Source organism: Rutilus rutilus (genome assembly GCF_951802725.1).
Source record: "Rutilus rutilus genome assembly, chromosome: 21".
Taxonomy (NCBI): Eukaryota; Metazoa; Chordata; class Actinopteri; order Cypriniformes; family Leuciscidae; genus Rutilus; species Rutilus rutilus.
Window position 1 is genome coordinate 8,661,031 of NC_140226.1, and position 25,182 is coordinate 8,686,212.

Consider the following 25,182-nt stretch of genomic DNA (forward strand, 5'->3'; position numbering starts at 1 on the left):
TGTGAATTCAATTCAATTATTTGCCTCTCATCAATTATTTGTGTTTTCTCTTGTTTGATTACTTAAATCAAAGAAGTTAACCGCATTCATGCCAACATAATTGTGCTTGAACAGGGCTATTGATTTACAATTAGACAGTTGACAGAATGACCCCAGCTGTTACTCTTATACTTGTATATTGTTGAAATTAATAATCTATTCAGGTGCCTTTCTCAATGAATGAAACTTAATAAACCCATACAAATTGCTTGTCTCTGTTCTAAAATGTGTTTTATAATCTTGTTTATAAGTTGATTTGAGGTATGATGCATTTACAAGAGATTCTTGTGAAGCAACATGAAATTATTTAACCTTATTTACTTTAATATGTGTTTCTGGTCTTATTGTGAATGATTCATCAGTGCACATTATTCCAGAGGGAAAAAAAATCGTCTTGATCTTTAATTCACGTTTGCATATTTGCATGCTGGATGTTCCTGACCTTATGGACTTAAAATGGGTTAGTGGTTACTTCTGTTTTATTTTGTCATTGTTCAGATAACAAATACGCCCCGGCTGTGACTCTGAATGGATATATCTTCATCCTGGGAGGAGCATACGCCAGAGCCACCACCATCTACGACCCTGAGAAAGGGAACATCAAAGCAGGACCCAACATGAACCACTCCAGGCAGTTCTGCAGGTAAAACCAGCATGTTAACCACAAATGAGTCTGAAAATTAAGCTGCAGACCATCATCTGTCCTTGGAGAAAACTTGATTGAGAGTTTTTCAGCTGTAAGAAAAGATAGATAGTCATGGCTACTTACAAACATTCTTGTGCATTCATGGTTCTTTGAATACAGCTGAATAGAGGTTTACTGCACAAGTCTGCCCTAGTCAGTGGTGCGTCACTATTACTATTTTTTATACTTCTTACTTCTTCGTACTTAATACTACTTAAGTATTGAACTTTTGCACATTCAAAAAGAAATTAAGAAAACATAAAAATTCACCGCATTCAGATTAGGGTCTCTCAACTATTGTCTTAAAAATTTACTGTTTTGTTTTGTCATTTTGAATTAGTTCGTTCTCTAAATGCAAAATGCCACATACAGCCAATAAAATAGTCAAGTCAACTACTGATTTTTTGTTCTGCAAATTGTTTAGTAAGACAATACATTTATCTGTCATTTTGAAATGTATACTAGCAAAAATTACAAGTCACCTTTATTTATATAGTACTTTATACAATACAAATTGTTTCAAAGCAGCTATACAGTAACAAACAGGAAAATAATGATCAATGAATATTTTCAATGAACAAATGAACAAATCATTTTCAATGACCAACGAACAAATTCTCCGGCGACAGAATTTAATACTGTCAAATTTCTGTCAGAATTTAAATTCTGTTAGAATTTAATTTCTGTTAAAATCAAACAGAATTTAATCCTGCTGTAAAGAACCTCTAAAAAAGAGAATAGTGTCATTATTCAGCTGAAGTCAGTTCAGTGTTGAATGTCTCGATTACGTACGTAACCCTCGTTCCCTGTGAAGGAGGGAACGGAGACGTAGTCGACGTGTCGACTGATTGGGATCACACTTAGGGAGCCTGACATCTTCGAGTATTGTTAAAACGAGCCAATGTACATTGGCGTGTGTGAATTGCATCACACGCTCAGTCCTGCAGCGCGGGTATAAATACGGAAGTGGATGCACGCACCAGTTGTTTTTCGCTGTGGAGCCGAGCGGAGCACAGAGTCAGCGGTGGTCCAGCAATAGTAGCGACAGGACTACGTCTCCGTTCCCTCCTTCAGGGAACGAGGGTTACATACGTAACCGAGACGTTCCCTTTCAGTCGATCACGTTTGACGTAGTCAGGGGGGAGACGCAACTGGTCAGTTACGGCAGAACAGGTTCTGCCAAGGGAAGACACGGGCTCGCCGGAGGGAGCCGTACCGTGGAAGAATACACAAATGGGATCGCCGTAGGGATCGCAACATATGGACCCAGCCTAGCACAAGTTCCACCAGTGCATACAAGTGGTAGGCCTAGCATCGGACGCTCCACCACGTCCAACACCGAGGGGGTGTGGAGGAACTCAACAGGGTAGTGAGTTCCTCCAAAGAGAGACTGTAGCTCAGTAGCTAAGGGGAACTCAACTGGAGCAATGGCGCACGTATCCAGTCCATAGGAGGGGAATGGCGCAGCAAGCCGACACTACAAACTGGACTAACAGTGAAGCTGACTTCCTATGAAGGGACGGAAAGCACGGAAAGCAACCGGCTCGACACATAGGCTATTTTCAACGCAAGAGCTCAACGCAAGAGCTCAGGCATGGCCTGGGTTGCGGAAGGGTAGAGATCTGAAGTATACGTCCTTCAGGTCGAACACTGCAGACAAATCTTGGGAACGGAGCATTGGGAATGTGTTTCTGTGTTTGTAACTTGAACGGAAGCTTAAAAAAGGGCCCAAATCAAGACACAGATCCAAGATGGTCGTAACTCGCCACTATTTGAGTACAATGAGATACGGAAAACTTTAGGAAGCCGGGCTTCATATCGGCTGGAGGGACGGCTCAATCGCATCCTTCACCAGTAGGAATGCGATGACCGCTCGCACGACAGACGCACAATCGGAAACACTCTTGAAGTGTAACAAATAGTGCTGAACATGGGCGGGCGCCGGGCAAACTACATCGTCTTAGCCGAGTCTGCTGGCACAGAGGAACCGGCTGGATCAGTCGGGAGCACCATCTAGTGCTTCACCGACGCAGAGGGACCAGGATAGGGCAGGATGTACCGGATGGCCTCCTTCTGCGCTTGGGCGGCAGATAACTGTTTGGCGCAGCTCTCCACCGCGTCGGAGACCAGGAACTGAACCTTGTCCGCATCCGCCATATCAACCAGGTTGAGCCAACAATGGCGCTCCTGGACTGCTAAGGTGGACATCGACAGACCGATTGTGCACGCCACGACACTCGTGCCCCGGAGTGCGAGGTCGGATGCGGTGCGGAGCTCACTTATGAGCACATGGTCTGGGCTAGCCTCGTGCATGTCCATGAGTGCCCTGGCCTGATAGACCTGTAGCAGCGTCATGGCATGCAAGAGGAGGCTTGCCCACAGGCTTTGTAAGCTCTGCCTGTCAGAAAGGACGGGAACTCACAGGCCTTGGGGGGAGATGAGGATCCCCCGTCCAAAAGGCAGTGGCCGCCGGACACAGGTACACCTGTGTCACGACAGACCGCTCCACTGGAGGGATAGCCTCGCAAACCTTCACCGCTCCTCCGTCAAGGGTAGTGAGGGGGGAAAAGCTATTCTGGCAGTTTCTGGCAGAGAAAGGTGCCGTCCACGACCTGGTAAGCTCTCCATGCACTTCGGGAAAGAAAGGCACTGGGGCGGCGAGCTGAGAACCAGCGTGGCCCGTCCCGAGATACCAGTCATCCAACCGAGACTGTTCGGGACACGGTGGAGGATTCCACTTGAGCCCGACAGCCTCGGTGGCCCATTTCAGCATAGCTGATGTTTCTGGATCTGGCTCGGGCAACGTTGCACTCCCAGAGGGAGATAACGCAGCCGAGTCATCATTTCCAGAGGTCAGCTCACCCTCCGATGCTGCAATCGGCATCCTGTCCTCTGGAGGGGCCCCGAATTAAACGGCTGGTCGGTCCATTACAGAGGGACCAGCACGCTCAACGGGGGGCTCCACCAGCTGCGATGTGATAGAGAAGTGAGGGGCCCACAGGTATTGGTTACCGGGCAGGGAAGCCTCACTATGATCCTCTGATCACCCATCCCACACGGCGCCATAGTGCTGCTTGGTAATGGGAAATCCACCTTCACGCATGATGGCGAGTCTTGATGGGAGTATCAAGCTTCTGACACCGTGATAGTCATATTCTCGCAATGAGAACATAAACTATCCACAAAAGCTGCTTCAACGTGCTGTATATATTTTTTTTTTACAAACTCGTGAAACAACTATTGTGACCGTCCATTTGGGGGGACAGGGAACGATCGCATCCAGAAACGCACGGGTGGATTGACATCTTGAAAAAGACGCAAACGCACCCGTGTTGCTCTTTCAGGAAATGGGACCCATCACCAGTGCCGGTGCACACAGGGGAATGACCGCGGCAACACTGAACAGTGAACTGAAACAGTGAAGCACTCACTTTTCTGCCCTCTAACCAGCCGTCAACAAACACAGAAATTTGATGCTGTTAAAACAGCAGTTGAGAGCTTAAAGCTTGCGATATCCGCTGCACTCGCGCTGTAGAACCACCAGCACTGGGAGAGTCCTCCTAGAAGAACACTGACACACTCGCTCGTTGTAAACAACAGCACTCTTCTTGATGCAATTCACGCACACCAATGTACATTGGCTCGTTTTAACAATACTCGAAGATGACAGGCTCCCTAAGCGTGATCCCAAAAGGGAACAAAGCATTTCAAATCAAAAATTTTTAAAACAAATGTTCAGCAAACTCACAAACCCACTGTCACTCGCTGTCACACGCTGCACACAATAAACAGGAGCACAGAAACTTGTCAACACTGCCCTGCGACTTTTATTAATAAATTAACTTTGCTACTGGATTGAACTATTTTAATGCGCTATGCATTCAAAATGCTTAAAATCGTTTAATGCCCAGCTAACCGTGGATTATCCTTTTTCACAGTACCTTACTCCAGCTGTCTAAAACGCATTTGTCTTTAGGTTTAAGTGCTTTGACAGTTGTTTTTATGGTTGTTGACGTTATTCATTTAGCAACATATTCATGTAATGGTTGCAGTTGCTTTCAAATATTTAAAAAAATGCTATTCTCACCACATAACTGCTAATGTTAATGAAGAAAATGAGCATTAACAACCATCATCAAGTAAGTGCAGATGTATCAAGCTGAGAAAAGCACATTTTTAAAGTGATGTGTTCCAGTTTACACAAAAGCCTGCCCTGTTTGCTCCTAAGACTTTATTCGGTGTCCCCCAGGGTCGGGCTTTGGGCCCGATTTGCTTTCACCGCTGATTGGTATTCGCAGCAGAGGCAGTAATTATCTCAGCAGCAGATAAAGCACGAACGAGCCTCAGAACAATCGCTAGTGCATCACGTCCCCCCAAAGCACACACAGACACCTTTTATGCTTCTGCTGTGTATTTGTGATACAAATATGTTTTCCAGAAACGACATGTCAGTTACAGTCACACTCGCATGAGTTTCCGCATTAACATTTTGAAACCTGTCAAGGGCTTGAAATGAATACGGCCCAAGAGAAGATTAGTAGGTAGATGATTCGTCTCATCCAACAGTTTGATAATGCAAAGCCTTTATACAAGAAGGCAAATGGGAACATAATCTTTATCATTATGCTTATGTATATGGTAAGAAATCCAGAATTTTTTTTTCTCAAATAACTAGGGTCAAGAATCTGAGAGAATTAAACGGTTCTGGTGCCAATTCACAACTCAAACACTGCCAGAGTATTTTAGTACTTTCTTCTGTCCACATCTAAAACTGAACAAAGAAACAAGAATTTGCATTAAGATTAACATGATTAAGATTAACACTCCCTTGGTTTTGACAATTGGTTGTTTGCTCTGCTTTAAAGTGTACATAAATGTGTTTTTGTGGCAGACGAACCCCTTTAACCTAATTATTATTATTTATTTATTTTTTCCCTTGAGATTGTAAGTAAATTTTAGAAAATGTTATCAACACATTCACATGTTCACAGTTGTTATTGGTTACATGACATACGCATTGAGTTAAATGTGTAATTTTCAAGTAGAAAGACTAAAAAACTATTTTCTTGGAAAACATACACCAATAATCTTTGTTTTATTTACAAATTGTAGTCTACCCAGTCTCTCTGTAGTCTAAAGTTTACTTGTGTAATTTATGAGCATTTTTCTGAGTGAAAATTGTTTTGTTAATTTTTTTGTTTGTTTATTGTTAGACTCAGGGTTGTCTAGTTTGTTATTAGTTTTTTTTTCTCCTTTATTTAATTATTAGTGTTATTTTTCTTGTTATATATCATATTATTGTTATATATTTTTTATTTTTATGTACCGTTTGAAAAATATTATTAGGAGTTCAAACACGAAGTGCTGAAAACCTATTGTAATTGTTAATATTATTATTATTATTATTATTATTATTATTGTTATTATTATTATTAAATTATTAATTAATATTGTTTTTCCTCCAGTCAGGTTCTATGTGGTTCTTTTATTTCTGTTTGTTTGTCAAAGTGAAAATCAATTTTTACAAAGAAAGAGAAACTGAACCAGTTCTCAAATAACTTATTTTCCAGTGCGGTGGTCCTGGATGGGAAGATCTACGCGACCGGTGGCATTGTGAGCAGCGAGGGCCCGGCTCTGGGAACCATGGAGGCCTTCGACCCCTGTGCCAATGTGTGGACTCTGCAGCAGAGCCTGCCCTGCCCACTCTTTAGACACGGCTGCGTGGTTATTAAGAAGTACATTCAGAGCGGTTGACGCTGACACAGGCGAACACAACTCCAACGCCTCTAGCACACCGGACACCCACTTTCCACACGCCCAGGATTATGTGCTGATACAGAAGCCTCGCTCACTTTCTGACACCCACTCAGAATGTAGAAGCTAATCTTCTCTGCCGGGTGCAAACATGCCTTCGTGTAATATAGCGCACCTGACAGAGCTGTCGTTGATGTGTTTCGTGGCTGTAGCCTTAATGCTCTGTGGCCATTGGGATTGAACCTTTTTTCCCCTCTACATAATTCCTTTTTATCTCCGTTTACAGATTTCTGAAGCATTTTTTGCATTGCTACCATTTTAATGTTTGCATAATGTTCTTTTAATTTTTCTTACAGCAATACTGTAAAATGACACCGCCTGGTTTCAGTAATCCGTGTAATGGTTCACTCAGTCGTATCACTATTTCATCATATCCAATTCACAAGCAATTTTTAATTACGTAGGGGAGCAAAGGGACAAAGTGCTTCTCTAAAAGTTCACTAAAACCTCATTTGACCGTTTGCTAAGCTCCGCCTGCCTTTGTTACTGTTGCTCACTCAGACAAATTTGACAAAAATGGTGCAATTGTTAGTAAAAGAAGCTCATGAAGTGGTAAAAATGGATAGGATATTATTCTTTTGTGGGCTGGAATGAAGCGTGACATTGCAGAGGATCTTTTATCTGCCGTTTTTGATCCGAAACTGATAAATTACACAGTAAAGTGATTAAAAACTGTGAGACTGTGAACAGAGACTGCCAAATTCTTCTTACAATCACTGAAAAGAGAAAAGCAATTACAGCTGATCACATTAGTATAAGTGAACAGAACCGCTATCAAATCAATGTATGAAATTTAAGTATGAAACATGCATTTATATAGGAACAACAGTACACTGTAAAAAACATTATTCTTGATTAGTATTTTGACTTGCTTTCAGTTAAAATAATTCAAAATCTGGATGGTTTATACCAGATACATTTACAGATACATTTACTAAAGAAGCTAAATCTGTCAGTGCATTGCAAACAGAAGTAAATAAGTAAGACAGAACATGTGCAGTATACAGTATTTACCTATATTCTTCTTAAGAAGATTTATCTTGGTGTAAGATTTTTTTAGATATGTAGTTAAAAAATTCAAAATTCAAACTTAAGGTTATTTTGGCAAGTTTTTTTTTTTTTTCTGACGTCCTACATGTTGATTTGGGACTGATAGTTTAATTTACAACTCAAGGTTTATTTAATGATTTGAAAATTCATTTAAAACCATTCAATCACTTGCATTAGAATGGAACAAAAGCTTGTCTGATTATATGGTACACAGCAACAGTTGCTTAGGTAGGGCTGGCGAGGGGTCAATTATAACCAGGCCTGGAGAGAATCTGTTATTTTTTGGGGAAGTTGGGGAATCTGTGGAATGGATTTAAAGTCAATATGAAACCAAGATTGATTGATTTTTATAGTGAATGATTCACCAGGGCACATTATTATAATGAGAAATGTCTTGTAATCTTTCATCAAAAAGGAATAACTTGAAACGACCTCTGACACTACTTTACTTTTTGTCTGACGTCACTATACTGCAATAATTCATTTTTTAATCACTACTTTATCTTGTTTTTCAATATAAACATTTAACATCTAAAGCTGCATTCACACTAGAAGCAACTTTGTTGCTGCAGGTCGCCAGTGGTTGGCGGTGAGGTCGCTCGTGGGTGTTCCCACTACTGGTTGCCTAGTAATGTTTGTGAGTGACATTCACGGATGTTACTCCATGTAGTAGAATAAATCCATTTTCTTGCCGCTACAAACAAACATTTTGGAAGGAAAAGTCTAAATATAAATGGAAGCAGTACATAAAATGCATAATATTAAAGATGAACAAGAAACAGCGAGTGCTCTTTGCAGTCGCGGCTATTTAACTGCAGCAAACGGGCAAATGCCTGTCTATCGGAGTTCACGAAACCCTTCAGGCTCGGAGTCAGCAGAGCGAATACCACCGTATGTACACGGAGACATATCATACATTATAGGACAGTTTCTGATGGCTAAAGTGAGTTTCTCATTCTTCTTGCCTCTGAAGAGTGACGGATCATGCGTGCTCCACTGACTTCACTCCTATTGGTTGTCGCTCCTAAAAACCGCTCTTCATTTGCATAAAGTTGAACATATCTCAACTTTGTCGCGTCGCTGGACACGCCCCATCCAGTCGCCAACGGTCACTGTCGCTCGTGTCGCTGGAAATCACCCGCTCTCCATTGAAATGAGTGGTATCGTGGCGCTTTGTCGCTTGTAGCGTGAACGCAGCTTAAAGGAACTTGAAAAGCAAGATTTCACAAGTAAAAAAAAAAAACTTGTTTTCAGAGAATTTACTGTATTGTCTTGAATTAAGTTTACTTTCCTTCCCCCATTGGAAAGTTGTTTTATCCTGTTTTAAGCAAAAATCCAACTTAATTTAGGAAGGTTTATGCTTAAAACAAGAAAAAACAAATGGCAACAGGGAAAGTAAACATAAATAAACATAATGCAAGATATATTTTCTGCAAGTACTCCCTTCCAACCACCTGGCTCAATTATTCACCATTCCGTCAGTTCCTAAAGGAAGAAATCAAGTCCTATATATATTTTTCTCATTATGTTTCAGTATGTAAAGTGTCACATCATGGAGGTAAAATGGGTTGGCAGTGGTTTTTGATGTTGACTTTAAAAACTGTGGGGTGTGTGGGGCATATTCCATCCCAGCCCAAAAACAAACCTGTGGCAACATTTCTGCAAAATGATAATACATTGCGTTGTGCACGTTTCGCAACAGTTTTAAAGTGAAATCCCCAGTGAGTTGGGCTAAATGTTTGGGGCTAAGTGAATCTGACAATGTTTTTTTACGTTGATTTTGTACGTATCACCGCAGTTCTGAATTGAAATGTCCAGTAAGTGGCGCTTAAAAAGTTAATGCTCCATCGATTTTTAAAATAAAGTACACCTATACTAAACCGTAAACCTACCCGATGGTGTTAACAAAAGCAAATGTGACATAAAAACACAATTGCTGAAGCAACCATGCCATTTTAGCTTGTTTCTATAAGTCTTTGGGCTCTTTTGTCGTAACTCGTGTTTTACAGGATTCGTACCCAAACGTTCTACATCGGAAGTACCAGCTGAGCTACCAAGCAAGCTTAGTATGTTAGAAAAGCCAAGCATATGAAGCTAGTTATGTGATGCAAACTCCAAAATGTATTCGTTTACAAATCATGCACTATGGTGTAGCAATGTTTAAAGGCTCAGGGAAGGAGGAGGCGGAATCAACGTAACTTTAATGACAAAATAAACAAACAACAAAATGAAAGTAAAGCAGCTGTCGTCAGTGAGGGCAACATAATAAAACACAACATAAATGTCCCAGGCCTGGTCCTCTCTCGTCTTGCACTCTGTCGTCTCTCCTTCTCTTATCCTTCTGGAGCTCCTCCGTGGGACTCGAGACTGGTGTGGCGCGCAGGTGAGGCTCATTAACCCTTGCACCACTGGCCTCACTCTATTCCCATGGCTCTTGTCCCCGCCCTGCTTGCCACATATGCTAAAAAGTGTTTTGAGGTTATAATAGTTTGCAAGAAACCAAGTGAAAAGTCTTTATTAATCCATAATCTGCCCCTGTAATAAGTTTGGGTTAGTAAGTTTGTATGAAAAGGATTAAAAGTGATTGCTGTTTTACTGCCTCTAATTTTAATTTCTGTTAGATTTCTGGTCTGCAGCGATATGTATGTATTGATACTATTTTGCATTTTGCAGAAATGTTGCCACAGGTTCATTTTTCCAATGAGCCTGCAGATTCTGTCTGAGCCTCATTATAACTCACATGTGCACAAGTTTAACTTGATGTTAGTTTTATAATAAGATACGATTCAAACACAGAAGAATATATTTATATGAGATATAAAGAGATGTAAAGACCTTCCCTTAACATGAGAAGATGGTTTTTGAGTCTCTGCTCTTTCTGACACTAATCCACCATAAGACATTTAATTGGGGGAATCTTGGACCGGAAGGTGAAAGTGGGCTTGATCGCCTTGAACTGGACTGATATGACATTTGTAGCTTGAATTTCTTTTCTTTGGAACATTTCACTCTTTTCTTGCACACAGCCAAAGCACAAAACATGAGAGAACAGGAAGTGTTTGCCTTTATTTCCTCTGCATTGCCAAACCACCAATCGGTGAAACGCCGTCCAACAGGGAGGACGATTCTCTGTAAACAAAAGTAACAAAAGTTTATTTTAGGAACTTTACATGTCAAACTGTTTCTAGACAAAATGTATAGTATGTTAAAGAAATGTTATGTACAAAACAATAGCTGTTATCGTTTTAATTAATGATCGTGTTTCATCATTAATTAAAACAATAACACATATGCAAAATACAATGTGCATTCGTAATGAAAATCATTGGTCTGGTTTATTTTGACTATATATGAGAGCAAATATGGGTTGTGAGATTTGGGAATCCTGGTGTGCTGTTACTATTTACACCTGCTTGATGATAAAACAGATGAAAATCCCACAGACGCACGTTGAATAAGGCCATATCTAGGGACCAGAATATTGCAGGGAACTCATTTCAGGCGATACACAACTGCTCAGGGGTGCGTTTCCCGAACAATGACGTAACTCGCTGCTTAACTACCATAGTACGATGCATCGTTGAAGAAATCAACTAGCTAGTCATGGCTGATTCCCAAAACCGTAGTCGCAAATGTGTTGTTCAACCACATTGGTTAATGATGTCACACAGGTGGTGGAGTAATAACTTCTTTAAATAAATCCTTTTGAGATTGAATTATTGCTAGATTTTGTTATAAATTACAGACATGGCATCTGAGGAATAATTTACCTTTAAGTCAAGTCACATTTATTTATATAGCGCTTTTTACAATACAGATAGTTTCAAAACAGCTTTACAGCAGCTTTACAGAGATAACAGGAAAATAATGCAAAAAAAGTTTGTTTCCAGAAGAAATTAGCGTCACAGTCCAGCTTAAGTAAGTTCAGTGATGTTTCATTTTTGTTTTAAAAAAGTTATTAATTTAGTTAATTGTTATATATATAGCCACTCTGGAGTAAACCGTGATGTCATCGTCCAGCTCAGTTCGGTTCTTGTATAATAGTGTCAATGCAGGCAGATGAATATTATTGTTGAATATTGAAAGCATATCATTGAAAGCATATGTTGTAATTTAGCTATATTTTTAAGAGGAAAGAATGTGGTTGTACAGATGCTAGAAACGTGGCTTTCAAATGAAAGATTGGTATCAAAGAGCACACCCAGGTTCCTAACCAATGACGAAGACTTGACAGAGCAGACATCAATTGTTAGACAGTATTCTAGGTTATTACGTGCAGAGGTTTTTGGTCCAATCACTAGAAACTCTGTTTTTTTTTTTTTCAGAATTAAGTTGTTGGAAATTACTAGTCATCCAAATTTTTATATCAGCTATTCATTCCGTTAATTTCTTGAATTGGCAAGATTCGTTGGGGCACGAAGAGAAATAGAGCTAAGTATCATCGGCATAACAGTGAAAACTAATCCCATGCTTCCTAATGATATCTCTCAAGGGTAGCATGTACAGAGTGAACAGCAACAGTCCTAGTACTGAGCCTTGTGGTACTCCATACTGAACTTGTGATCGATAAGACATTTCTTCTATTTTCCAGCCTATTTAGCCTATTTCCAGATTCAATCATAGGCTCGTTCTTACGTACTAGAGCTCATACCCACATGCGTACTCTTCAAAAATAGTGCATTAAATCTCTTGACAAACTAAAAGACTTAAATTGCATTTGTATATATTCTAGTGTAAGATATAGATTGTACTGAATGTCAGCTTGCTTATTTTGCTCAAGATAAGGATTTATTAAGTCCACATGCCATGCAAACAAGAAACAATGCTTCTAACCACAGCTGTCACACAGTGTCATTCCAACCACAAAACTTTGTAAGCTATTTGCAGATGTTTTTTGGAACTATGATTTCGGGAAACACAGACTCTTCGAACTATGCTGATCTATGCTTTTAGGAAACACACCCCAGAACACCTTTGCAACCACAAATCAACACTTTGGCAACCATCCATAAAACGCCAGCTTGGTGGTGTTGAATTTTGCATGGGTAAACATCACTCATGTTGTATTCAGAAAATGTAAAATGTATAGAATTTAACAAGACCATATCTAGACCAGAAATGTCACAGTGGACTCTCTTCACATGATGCACACCTAGCAACCACATAGCAACACCTTGGCAACCACCCATAACACCCCAGGAAAGTGGCGGTGAGTTTTGCATGGGTAAGCATCACTTGCGCTGTATTCAGAAAATGTAAATGTGTAGAATATGTTTTGCCGCAGTAAATTGGGATTGACTTTCACTGGTGCGTGACACACCTTTCAGAACATTAGAGGTGAAAGTGAATTCCTCCACCACCGTCTATCCAATAATAATATAAGTTTTGATTATTATGATAATGTAGGAGGGTCTTATCATCACCACAGATCTATTATATTGGCTTATGCCCTTAAGCCGCCACGCCGCATGAATAAGAATGCGCCGTTGGCTTTGTGCCGTCTTTTGGCATTTTCCAAATGTTCCCTTCCAATATTTACTGATGTGGAACAGTTCATTTCCTCTGTGCTTGTGTAGCTGCCTCCCTCCCTCAATTCTTCCCCAACAGCTTGCTGTCTAAATGGCATTAAAAAAGCTGAGCCGTGTGACTCGGTTCTGGAAGAATCTGTAAACGCACGCGGCATCTTCCAGCCTCTGCACCTGTCTACCTCCATCTCTTGCCACGAGCCGGTGGGCCCCTCCTTCAGATAATATATCAGCATCCCATCCATCAAAATCAGTTACCCAACCCCTTCTGGCATTTAAATAAACTAGGCCACCGTTCCTGGTTCTCATATCCTGTGGGTATGTTCACCGCCTGCAAACTCGCTTTTGTTTGAGAAGCATGTTATTGTGTTCTGATGTGGACTGGATTCATGTTAAACCTCTTTAACGGATCATGACAGTGTTAAAAATGGGTACAAAACTGAAAAAGTTTTGAAATGATCATAGGATCACTTTCCAGTCAATTTCTTGGTGTAATGCCACCTCAATAAAATAGATTTTTGTACCGTTTTGGGTAACCCTTCCTTTTACAGTCCCCTAATTACTAGGTATTTACCTCTTAAATATATGGTAAGTTATAGTTGGTTATTGGTAATTACCACAGGTAATAAGTATGTAAATGCAGAGAAACTACAAACTAATTACTAGGTATTTACCGGGTAAATATATGGTAAGTTATAGTTGGGGTAGCAACACTTTTAGAAACAGGTGATTCTGTCCCCCGCATTTTTTTTTGACCCAGCGCCAATATTTCCGCCCGTGTTCTCTGATTTGTTACTTAGACTTGAGTGAACTAACATTCAGCCAATCACAGCGCGAATCATCTCTTGCATGGGGCGTGTTTGCCATGAGCTTCAAATCTCTTGTTGCTCTTGCGAATTTTCGTTCGTTGTTTAGTCACTTTGCTTTTTGGCCGTCTGGGGTAAAATGAACCCCAGAAAAAAGCATAGGACATTACATTCTTATTTCAAACACGCACTGTAAGTATGTATGTCGCGATGACATGAATCACGCGTAAAGTTTCCTTGTTGATTTAACCAACTGTAACGCAGTAAGACCGTCTAGACTTGTAAGACAACAGAACCTGTATGGACCTTGTCACGTCGCGCCGGATTGTGCCGAGTGTGTGTTAAATGCTCTCCTACTTGTCGCTTTGGATAAAAGCATCTGCTAAATGAGACATAACAAATTATTCCCATCAGGTATGCAACGTAAGAAGTTGATATTTGGTTAAATTTCGGTTGCGAAGTCGGGTGACCAAAATAATATTAAAACTTTGTAAAAACATTGATTTAGGTTTTATTGATATATTTAATAAAATGTCTGTTGTATAAAATTAGGGGGAAAATGCCCTTTATAAAAGTACAAAAAATGAGTGTTTTCAAACAGTGATGTAATGAAACACTGACAATTTAAATTTGAAGGGAGTAAAGCCTATGTTTATGCTATTAAGGAAATGTAATTTTGCCAAAAGAAGAATTTTTATTTTAAATAAATGTTCATTTTAAATCAGCCTACTTCAGTGTGATATGTTACCATATTATCATGCTTAACACTGATAATTTGAATAATTGTAATGTGATGATCAGATGCAGATATCTAAATCAAAGAATATCATATTTTGGGCAGTTGGCAGGTGGATTATTTATTTTTAACAGTGGATTCGGGTGACTCAAAGTGCACCAGATTAATGAATTTATCTTTAAAATGTACAAATTTTCTTCCGGGGGGCATGCCCACGGACCCCCTAGAGGTAACAAGCTCCACCCACCAAAATAATATGTGAAACACATTAGGGTATATGATGATCTACAAAAAATACACATTTTCATTATTAGGATTTTACCACCTCCGCCTCATTTTGAACCAGGAAAAAACCTGTTATGAACATCACCTTTGGGTCACATCCTATGGTCACCTACAGCTTTTGTCCCCCCCACTTTAATGGCTGCTACGCCCCTGGTTATTTGTAATTACCACAGGTAACAAGTATGTAAATGCAGAGAAAAATACAAACTAATTACTAAGTATTAACCTGGTAAGCATATGGTAAAGTATAGTATTTTAGTGTGTAATTACTTAAGGTGATTAGTATGCAATTACAGAGAAACTACCAGGGAAAAAAACACCACTGTTAAATATCAACTCAACAAAGTACTGTGTACTTGTACCTGTTTAGGTTGGTAATAACTCAGATTTAATTGTGTACTTCCTCAGAATGTAGGCAGCCAATTTTTAGAAACACCTCCAGTATTACCCATCAATTCAAGTTAGGTTTGTAGTTATCCTAGGGTTATGTTGGTAACAGTCCATGTTTATTTATTACTATCTTGAAATTAAGACGGTAGTTTCCAATAAATTACCTTGTCTTACATTAGTTGTTGTTCATTGCTACACCGATTTATAGAGGGTTTATCAAATAATTTACCTTACACTTACCTGGTAACTACCCCGCAGGAACAGTTTTCCCTAATGTCATGGCACATCTTAAATACTGGGTATGTTCTTGCAGATGTTTTTACAATTTACTCAGTAAGTAAAGTGAAACTGTACTGTAAAATGAAGCCTTGTTTATTTCCATGGTATTATCGGAATTGTACCATATAACCTGATCATTCCCTTTTCCATAGTCACATTTTTTTTTTTTACTTCGTATGTCCTGCAACGTTACCAAGGAAAACATGACAATTTACTCGGTAAGTAAAGTGCAACTGTACTGTAAAATGAAGCCTTGTTTATTTCCATGGAATTACTGGGATCTTACCCTATAATCTGATCATTCCCTTTTCCATAGTCACTTTTTTTTTTTTACCTCGTATGTCCTGCAACGTTACCAAGGAAAACATGACAATTTACTCCCCTCTGGGGACCAAAAACGCACCCGCGCGTTTTGCTCGTTTTTTTTTTTTAGCAATGTAAATTATTGTGATTACACGTACTGTATGTTGTTTTTCTTCATAATTGTTGCCTATGTAGTTTTCTATCTTTGAAAATGACGTATTAATACTACGTATTAATGAGACCAGGCTGGAATGTTTTAGTTAAGTTGCAGAACACACATGGTAAAAGTTTGTGATTTCAAAAATGTTTAAGCAGTAGCAAAGGATGTGGTAAGAGTCTGGTAATACAATAGAAATAAACAAGGCTTCCTTTTACAGTACAGTTGTACTTTACTTACTGAGTAAATTGTCATGTTTTCCTTGGTAACGTTGCAGGACATACGAGGTAAAAAAAAAAAAAGTGACTATGGAAAAGGGAATGATCAGGTTATATGGTACAATTCCGGTAATACCATGGAAATAAACAAGGCTTCATTTTACAGTACAGTTGCACTTTACTTACTGAGTAAATTGTAAAAACATCTGCAAGAACATACCCAGTATTTAAGATGTGCCATGACATTAGGGAAAACTGTTCCTGCGGGGTAGTTACCAGGTAAGTGTAAGGTAAATTATTTGATAAACCCTCTATAAATCGGTGTAGCAATGAACAACAACTATGTAAGACAAGGTAATTTATTGGAAACTACCGTCTTAATTTCAAGATAGTAATAAATAAACATGGACTGTTACCAACATAACCCTAGGATAACTACAAACCTAACTTGAATTGATGGGTAATACTGGAGGTGTTTCTAAAAAAATTGGCTGCCTACATTCTGAGGAAGTACTGTACACAATTAAATCTGAGTTATTACCAACCTAAACAGGTAACAAGTACACAGTACTTTGTTGAGTTGATATTTAACAGTGGTGTTTTTTTCCCTGGTAGTTTCTCTGTAATTGCATACTAATCACCTTAAGTAATTACACACTAAAATACTATACTTTACCATATGCTTACCAGGTTAATACTTAGTAATTAGTTTGTAGTTTCTCTGCATTTACATACTTGTTACCTGTGGTAATTACCAATAACCAACTATAACTTACCATATATTTACCCGGTAAATACCTAGTAATTAGTTTGTAGTTTCTCTGCATTTACATACTTATTACCTGTGGTAATTACCAATAACCAACTATAACTTACCATATATTTACCAGGTAAATACCTAGTAATTAGGGGACTGTAAAAGGAAAGGTTACCCTGGTGGTACATTTTTCATTAAAGCACTAGTGTTTTATCTGTATTTACATTACTTTTCATTCAATTCAAGTTGTTTTTATTATAAACACTAAACACTGTGTATATAATACACACAATGTATAGTGTTTATAATAAAAATAACTTTTTTTTAAATTCTTACCTCGTTTTCCCAAAAAAATATCAAGCAACACAACTGTTTTGAACGTTGATATTAATTAGAAAATCAGCATATTCAAATGATTTCTGAAGGATCATGTGACACTGAAGACTAGAGTAATGATGCTGAAAATTCAGCTTTGCATCACATTTACATTTTAAAATGTATTCAAATAGAAAACAGTTATTTTAAACTGCAATAATGTTTGATCAAATAAATGTAGCCTTGGCGAGAATTAGACTTCTTTTAAAAACGTTTGATCTGTAATATATACAGTACAGTAGACCTATATAGTACTGGTATGATTTTGTATTACATTTTTTTTTTTACTTTTGGTGCTTGTGCCTGACATCTCTTTTAGTGCTCATGTAAGTGAAAATAATAATAATTTCAGGGTGAACTATTTTTAAATGGCCTTCATTTTGCCTTTGTATGTTTACCACTTGCAAAATGTACCCGAAGATAAGATCTGATGTTCATTGAAGATAAAAAGCAAGTAAACACTTCAGTGAACTGCCCGCCTTTGATGAACTAAATGTGTTTAACTAAACTTTTGACCTCAGACTGCTAAAGCTACTATTTCATTTGCTGAGTAAACAGCTCGGAAGCACGTTAACGCCTCTGAAGAGATCAAGGAAATTACCCTTCCTCATTTAGTGGCTTTGATTAAGCGGAGGAGGTTCGGTCAGCCACTCGAGAAAGAGCAGCGCGAGTAAATTATACGTCGCTGGCTCTCGTCGTCAGTGGATCTTGAGTAGATGGCTATTTGCCGTCAACAATTTCTGGTTTAAAAATGATGTTTTACTGTGTAGATTTCCATCTCAGACGCATCCTTTCATTAGCTTTCCATTAGCAGTAAAGGCAGGCGGCTATCAAGGGGGAATAAGAAAGCTTCTGTTTTGGAAGTCATTGGCTCTTGGCTAAACACCGACGCTATTGAGAAACGGGTTTGATGACCTTCAGCTGAGCATCAGAATTGCTGGAGTATAATGGAAATGTGATGTCAGATGAGATGAGGGAGTCTAATGCGTTCTGTGTGTATCACCAACTAACAAAAATATTAGAACATTTTGCCTGCGATTCCATCCCAAGTCATGGAAACGTTATTTCTGAATGTTTTTAAAATGTCAATTTGTGAATGTTAGACAAAACAGTACGAATGTTTTATCTATATTGCAAGTATTACAGGAATGTAAGCTGCTTTTGAATGTTCCCTGAACCATCATTAAAAAGTAGTAACGTTTAATCAACATTAGACTAAAATCAGACTAAAATGTTTCAGAAAAACATTACATGCATAATGTATAAATAACATTTTTGTGCTAATGATGTTTTGATAAAATTAAAGACAAGATAACTGAATTAACTTTCTATTAATGTTACAAGAAAATTTGTTCAAAACTTTGAGAGAAACTTGCCAGAATGTTAGCCACAGTTCTGAGAACATTCCCTGTTTGCCTGGTTGAAGCTATAATGCTATGCAGTCACCAGATACAGTATTGATTAGTTCATCTCTCGAGTTTTTGAGTTCGAGTTGTTTGTTCATCACGTGACACCCCCATAGGCTATAAGGCTATGCAGTCGGTTCCGGATACAGAATTGATTAGTTCACGTTTCGAGTCTTCGAGTTCGAGTCGTTTGGTCTTTTGTCACATAACTGTATGTTGTTATTATATGTAGGTGTATCTTTGCTTTATCAAAGTGCTTTTCCCCATCATACATATACACTGTAAAAAATTTGTAACACTCCCAAATCAAAAATTTCAATTGACCGATAACATCTAAATTTTTCAATTGGCCCAAGTGAAAATCTGTACATTTAATTTTAGAATTTACAGAATTTCACTTGGGTCAATTGAAAAATTTAGATGTTATCGGTCAATACAAATTTTTGATTTGGGAGTGTTACAAATTTTTTACAGTGTACAGTTTAAAGCATTACCAACTCTTCACAAAAGCCAAGAAATTCACAAAAATTATAAATTGTAAGAAATAAAAAAAGCTACAATTTGAGACCAGTAACGCAGCATGTAACTGTAAGAGTTAAAAACTGACTACGCACTTGTTTGAAAGGAAGTTTGGGAATTAATTTCTCTGTCCAATACGCTGTCACACATGACAATAGAACAAAAGACTCAGAAGAGTCAGACCCAAAGACTCGAGAGGTGAACTAATCATTTCTCTTTCCGGTACAGACAGCAGAGTCTCTATGGGGCTGTCACGGGATGAACGAACGACTCGAACACGAACCCGAAGACTCGAGAAGTGAACTAATCATTTCTGTTTCCTATACAGAACCCATAGGATGTTGCGCATGCACAGTCAACACAAAATGAACAAATCACTCTCTGAGGCAACTCTGTAGTCCCGAGTCATATTAAAGATTCATTCAATCATGACCAACCCATCACTACTACTTTGACCCGCCCTCAAACACTCTAGCTGTGTGTTTTATATTGTGTAGGTCTCTGGCTAACCGGCTAACTCACGCTATTACTGTCTTACTGAAATACTTCTGCTAAACAGCTGTGGGCCACTCTTACCTAAAACTGTGTCTGTTAATGCAGATTATCTGTTGTTCTTACTACTTTGACTAAAGATAAAGGATGGAGCAAGATTTGTTTCACAAACTTTAATGTTAGTGCTCGGCTAACGTATCTTCTTTTAAAAGTGACCCATATCTGATATCTGCATTTACACTACAGTTGGCAAAACGAACAAAAAATAACATTATGATATCAATAAATCAATTTCAATAGTACATTGAGTTTAATTTATTGACATGGAATTCATAGACACATTTTAATGCAATAGTTTAATCCTCATATCAAAACCTTTATATAGTACAAATTCTTCAAGACAGTGATTATGTATAGCCTACAGATCCGTTGAAAAACTTAGTGTGTACTAATGGTCTGCTGGTAGAACTTTTGTTAAGAATGTCAGAGGTTCTGGGTTCAAATCTGCCCTTGTATAGTTTTTTTCCCCCTCATTAAAACCAAATGTGTTAATCAGTTATTGTATATCAAGAGCGGGGAAATGTTTGTGTGCATTTTATTTTCTGATTTCACTGGAACGAATAGAGAGTATCCACAACGGGACTGAAGCATTCGTCTGTGCACGATCCGCCGTCACTGATAACAGCGGCAACAAGCACTCAGGATGATTTCAAAAGCAACACATTTCAGCGCCAGATCACTTCTTATTTAACAGAAACAAATGAAATGAATACTCTGCTAGTCAACTAGAGTTGTTTAATTTGTTATAGATATATACAAAATGTTTCAAAAAGTCCCTTTTTTCAATGACGGGACTTTGCGACTTTGACAGGAATAACCGATCTGTCTGCTTACACAGCAGGCGCAAATGCACGTATCCGATTCATCAGATTTATTTCCACATGAATGAGGCTAAAACTGATCTGAGAATATCAGAATCCATTTTCCAGCTTACAAGTTTGTGAGTCAAATCCGATCTGTGCCACATGGGAGGGAAAAAAAACGGAATCGGGTCACTTGAATCTTGCAGTGTATAAGGGCCAGAATAGCTTGTTTGCACATGACGTCACTGCTGTGGCGCGAAATGAAGATGGAGGGCAGGAAGCATGTTTTGCGTCGTTTATGGTTGATCAAATCGATCAAACTGAGTAACCACAAGGAGCTTTTATCGTTTACGTAACTTTTATCGTTTTTTTCCCTTAAAAGTTGTCGCCTTTAATGGCGTTTTGCATCTGCTGATACTGAAATTAATATGATATACCTGAAAACAGTCACGCACTGCTGCTTCAGCCATCATATGGTAGAAAATGTAAAAAAATGTTTCTTTGTTGGAAAGGTGTAAATGTAACTTAAGTATTATTGTTGTCTTTGTAAATATTCACTTTCCCATATGGCCACGGAGAAGAATCGGAGAGGGCTATTTTTTTGTATTTATTTCAACAAATGACAACCAAAATCAAACTCATAGAAGCTTGTGAACAGTTTTGAAGTGGCTGCGTGCAAGTTATGCAAATTCACAAGCCGATCGAGAGTCATACTTGCAAATGTAATGTTATTAAACCAAACAAAATATAAAACTTTCGAAAACACTCAGCAATGTGATTATTTTATTGAGTTATAGGCAGTGGGTTTAATCAGTGACATTATTCCTAGTTTGCTATCCAGGGTCTTCCCATCACCTCCCTTAGTGTTTTACACGTAGAAAAGGTAAAAAGTGTATTACACCGTCCAGTTCTTTCCTTGAACGATGACGTGAGTTCCTATGGCAATTCTCGATTCAGCATGAATGACCTACAATGGCGACCGAATGGTGAAAAACAAATTACTACCCTAAACCCACTAGCAGAAAGGCAGCGCGATATAAACAAACCAGACCGTAACTCAACACAGCGTGACAGCAGGTCGCTCCTCTTCATAACATAAGGATCATGTCCAACATATTTTGGGATTTTCTGTTTATACCTTTCTAAACCAGCACAATACGAACTTTCTTTCATCTCGTTTATTCTGCTTTTCACTTCTGCCCTCCATCAGAATTCCGTGCGTTATCAGAATCACGTGTGCAAAGAAGCTATTTATGCTGTATTTGGGTATTTTGCTGTATTACCTTTCATCCATGTTGTTTGTTTATGTAGTTTAGCTTGTGAGAATGAAACTTTGCAACCGAATCTTGAAATTGACTCACCTAGACTGGGATTAGTTATGTAAAATGTAGTGTGCACTTGACTGTAAACTTTTTCTCCTCATATAGATTCCTTATTATAGGAAAACAACCTGAAAAAAAAAAAAACAGCCTTGCAATTTGCATTTTGATTCATCCATTTTGGTTCATCGATCTGTCTGTAAATAGTATTCATTATTAATAAAGTCCATATTTGGTCTGCCTTGGGCACTCCTTTAGTACATTACACCATTTAGGCATTTCCTTTATAGAAGTTAACTATTAAAAAGATGAATGTATAACTTTACAGTTTGCATTTACATTATGTGCTCACGTGTTTGCATGTAATGGTGATCAATAATGTGAAAAAAAATAAAATAATCATGTTTTAGTTCATTAAGCTGTTTTTCCAGGCATTAAACCTGGTCTTTGTTTTTGTTTTGGTAGTAGATAGTGTTTATCACCAGGGAAGTGTAAGAGTAATGTGGCTGTAGTGGCTTGTTGTTGTAGTACATTTATCCATGTTAGGTGTTCACTTCTGCATCTGTTTGTGGAGCGCCATCACCTCCGAGCACCTGATGATGACACTTCTTCCATAAGATTGCTTCTGAGGCATCATAAATAAGTGCATCATTGTTATGTGATGTTGCTGCACACCGTTGAGGATTCATTAACGCTGTGGTTTATTCCATTGGGAGATCTTCAGTCTGGAGGAACCCACTCAGGACCTGTTAACTTCTCAACAAAATACCTCTGGTATTAAACCTCCTTGATATTAATAGTCTCTCTCCTGGATTTCTGTTGGTGATCCATCATGGTTCTTCCTCATTGACCATTCAACCCTCTTGGTTACTGGTTCTCGCTCACCTGAGCTTCACATAAGGCGAATTTTTTTGGGGTAATTTCTGTACAATTTAAGTTACTTTGATCCAAACACACAGAACTTGTGTCTTGTAATATTTTAAGGCAAGGCTTAGTGGAGGTCAGTTAAGATTTCTGGTGATAGCAGTTAGAATACGTGTTCAATGGATGTATATCTGGTCCGAGAATGTCCTATATTTAATATAATATTTATAATAATATTTATATTTATAATGTATTTTTAGAATTAAAAAGGCCAAGGCAAATAAAACAGAAAAGTTCAAACAGATGAAGTTCATGAACCAACATGTGTAGACATCAAGAATGGGTGCTCGTATCATCTTTAAGATGAATGTAGAGGAGAATAGAGAATCCAGTAATGATGGATTGAAGTGTGAATTGTCAATTGTAGCTTCAGCTTTTAGCTTTATTGTAGTCCAATTAAATACTGTAGTTATGTGGCAAATTTTGTAAAGCTATATATATATGCTGTACAGTTGGCTCCAAAACTTTGAGGTCACTTGTGAAAATGCTTGTTTTGCCTTTTTAAACACAAATTTTCATTTGAAATGATATTGTCAGAAGAATCATTTGAGTGGTAAGCTTAATAGAAGCAAGGAAATCAGATCATAAGAGATCAATGTCACTGAATTTACTTTTGATTGGTACTGATTTGATTGGTCACTCTATAGTGCAGAATCTGAAAACATTCCTTTTTTTCTTAATGCTTAATCGTTTATTTCCCCCCTCCCCCGTTTATGTTATTAGAATTCATTATGGTCTCAGATTTGTGGACCCCACTGTATATTCCATGTAAACAATAAAAATGAAGCCATAACAACTGCATGTACAATAACAATAAGGCAAATTAAAACATTGGCTTAAAATAGTTTTAATTGGAGTATATCATGCCACACTTCAGGAAACTGCTGACACTAATTTGACATGCCCTTATATACACATCAAGTATTGTAATTGGTGGGATTTTAACATTCTCATCTTCATTTAAGCTGAAACCATAACACTTAGTTCTTCTTGTGAAAACTGTCAACATTTAAATCTAATTAGTTTATTTTCCCAAGAGTAGCAGAAGTGTGTGTGTGTGTGTGTGCATTCTCCATTGAGATGATGTGTGTGACCTTTGACCTCACTGTGAGACTGGAGGGACAAACTACTCCTCTCACCTGAGTGTCACCCTGTCATCCACCGACTGTCGGTCTCTCATGCGTGAAGCGGATCACCAGCAGCGCACCTGAGGCCTGTTGCACGAAGCCGGTTTCAGTTCTAACTTGCGTCACACGGCCAACCTGCTCCAGAGATCGCAAACTAAAACTGAACCAATCAGCTGTGAGAAAAGTGACATATGTGATGCATTAAAGCCACTCCCCCTATATCTCTGACTCCAAATTAAAGCAGTTTACAGGGAAAGAATTTTAGAGACAAAATCTTTTGCTGCTAATTATTTATTATTAATTTTAGATGCAATATTTTTATTAATTGTCAATTCATATAATAATCATATGAATATATTATATGAATTATACATAATTATAATTCATATAATATATTCATATGATTATTATATGAATTGACAATTAATAAAAATATTGCATCTAAATTAAGTAGGGTTTTATCCAGCATTAATCACGAACTCTGGATCAAACCTGAGTTGACCGAGAACGTTTTTACCGAGCGTTGTGAGCCCGCTGAACCTGATAAAAAGCATTTGTATGGTTTTGTCAACTCTAACCTACTCAAGAGTTTTTTCAGCTAGCTTCATGCAACAGGCTTCTGAACACCTACAGCAAAAACCAGCAAGACACATCTATAGATGAGGTCATATGACTGCTTTCATTCATCATTCATTCAACTTTACAATGATTTCTGGCCCAGTGTGCAAGTTAATCTCACTATATTACATTGTTTATTCCTCAGTTAAACACACACAGTGGGCCTTATCATACACCCAGCGCAATGCAGCGCCAGGCACGACGCAAGTGTTTTTTGCTAGTTTCAGCCTGACACAGTTATCATTTTCACGTCCTGCACCACGTTGTTTAAATAGCAAATGCATTTGTGCCCATTTTTTTTGTGCCCATGGGTGTGCTAGTCTGAAAACAAGGTGTGTTCAGACGCATTGATGGCGTGTTGCTATTTCGAGGCAACTGAAATAGACTGCGTCATTGACGAACAAAACCTGGTCTAAAGTCAATAGATTTTTTTGCAGGTTGGGATGTCTGCATGCGCTTTAGACCATGCGCTTAAATCGTTAAAATAGGGCCCAG

The 25,182-nt window shown here is 38.4% G+C and overlaps 1 protein-coding gene across 1 annotated transcript in view; it reads left to right on the forward strand.

The window, feature by feature from the left end:
• LOC311281147 (kelch-like protein 29) overlaps positions 1-9,796 on the forward strand; it is a 176,887-nt gene extending 167,091 nt beyond the window's left edge. The window contains exons 13-14 of the mRNA XM_084393871.1: positions 538-682; positions 6,295-9,796. Coding sequence (XP_084249997.1) covers positions 538-682; positions 6,295-6,478 — 329 coding nt within the window. The 3' untranslated portion in view covers positions 6,479-9,796. The remainder of the gene's footprint in view (positions 1-537; positions 683-6,294) is intronic.
• Positions 9,797-25,182: the final 15,386 nt, after the last annotated feature.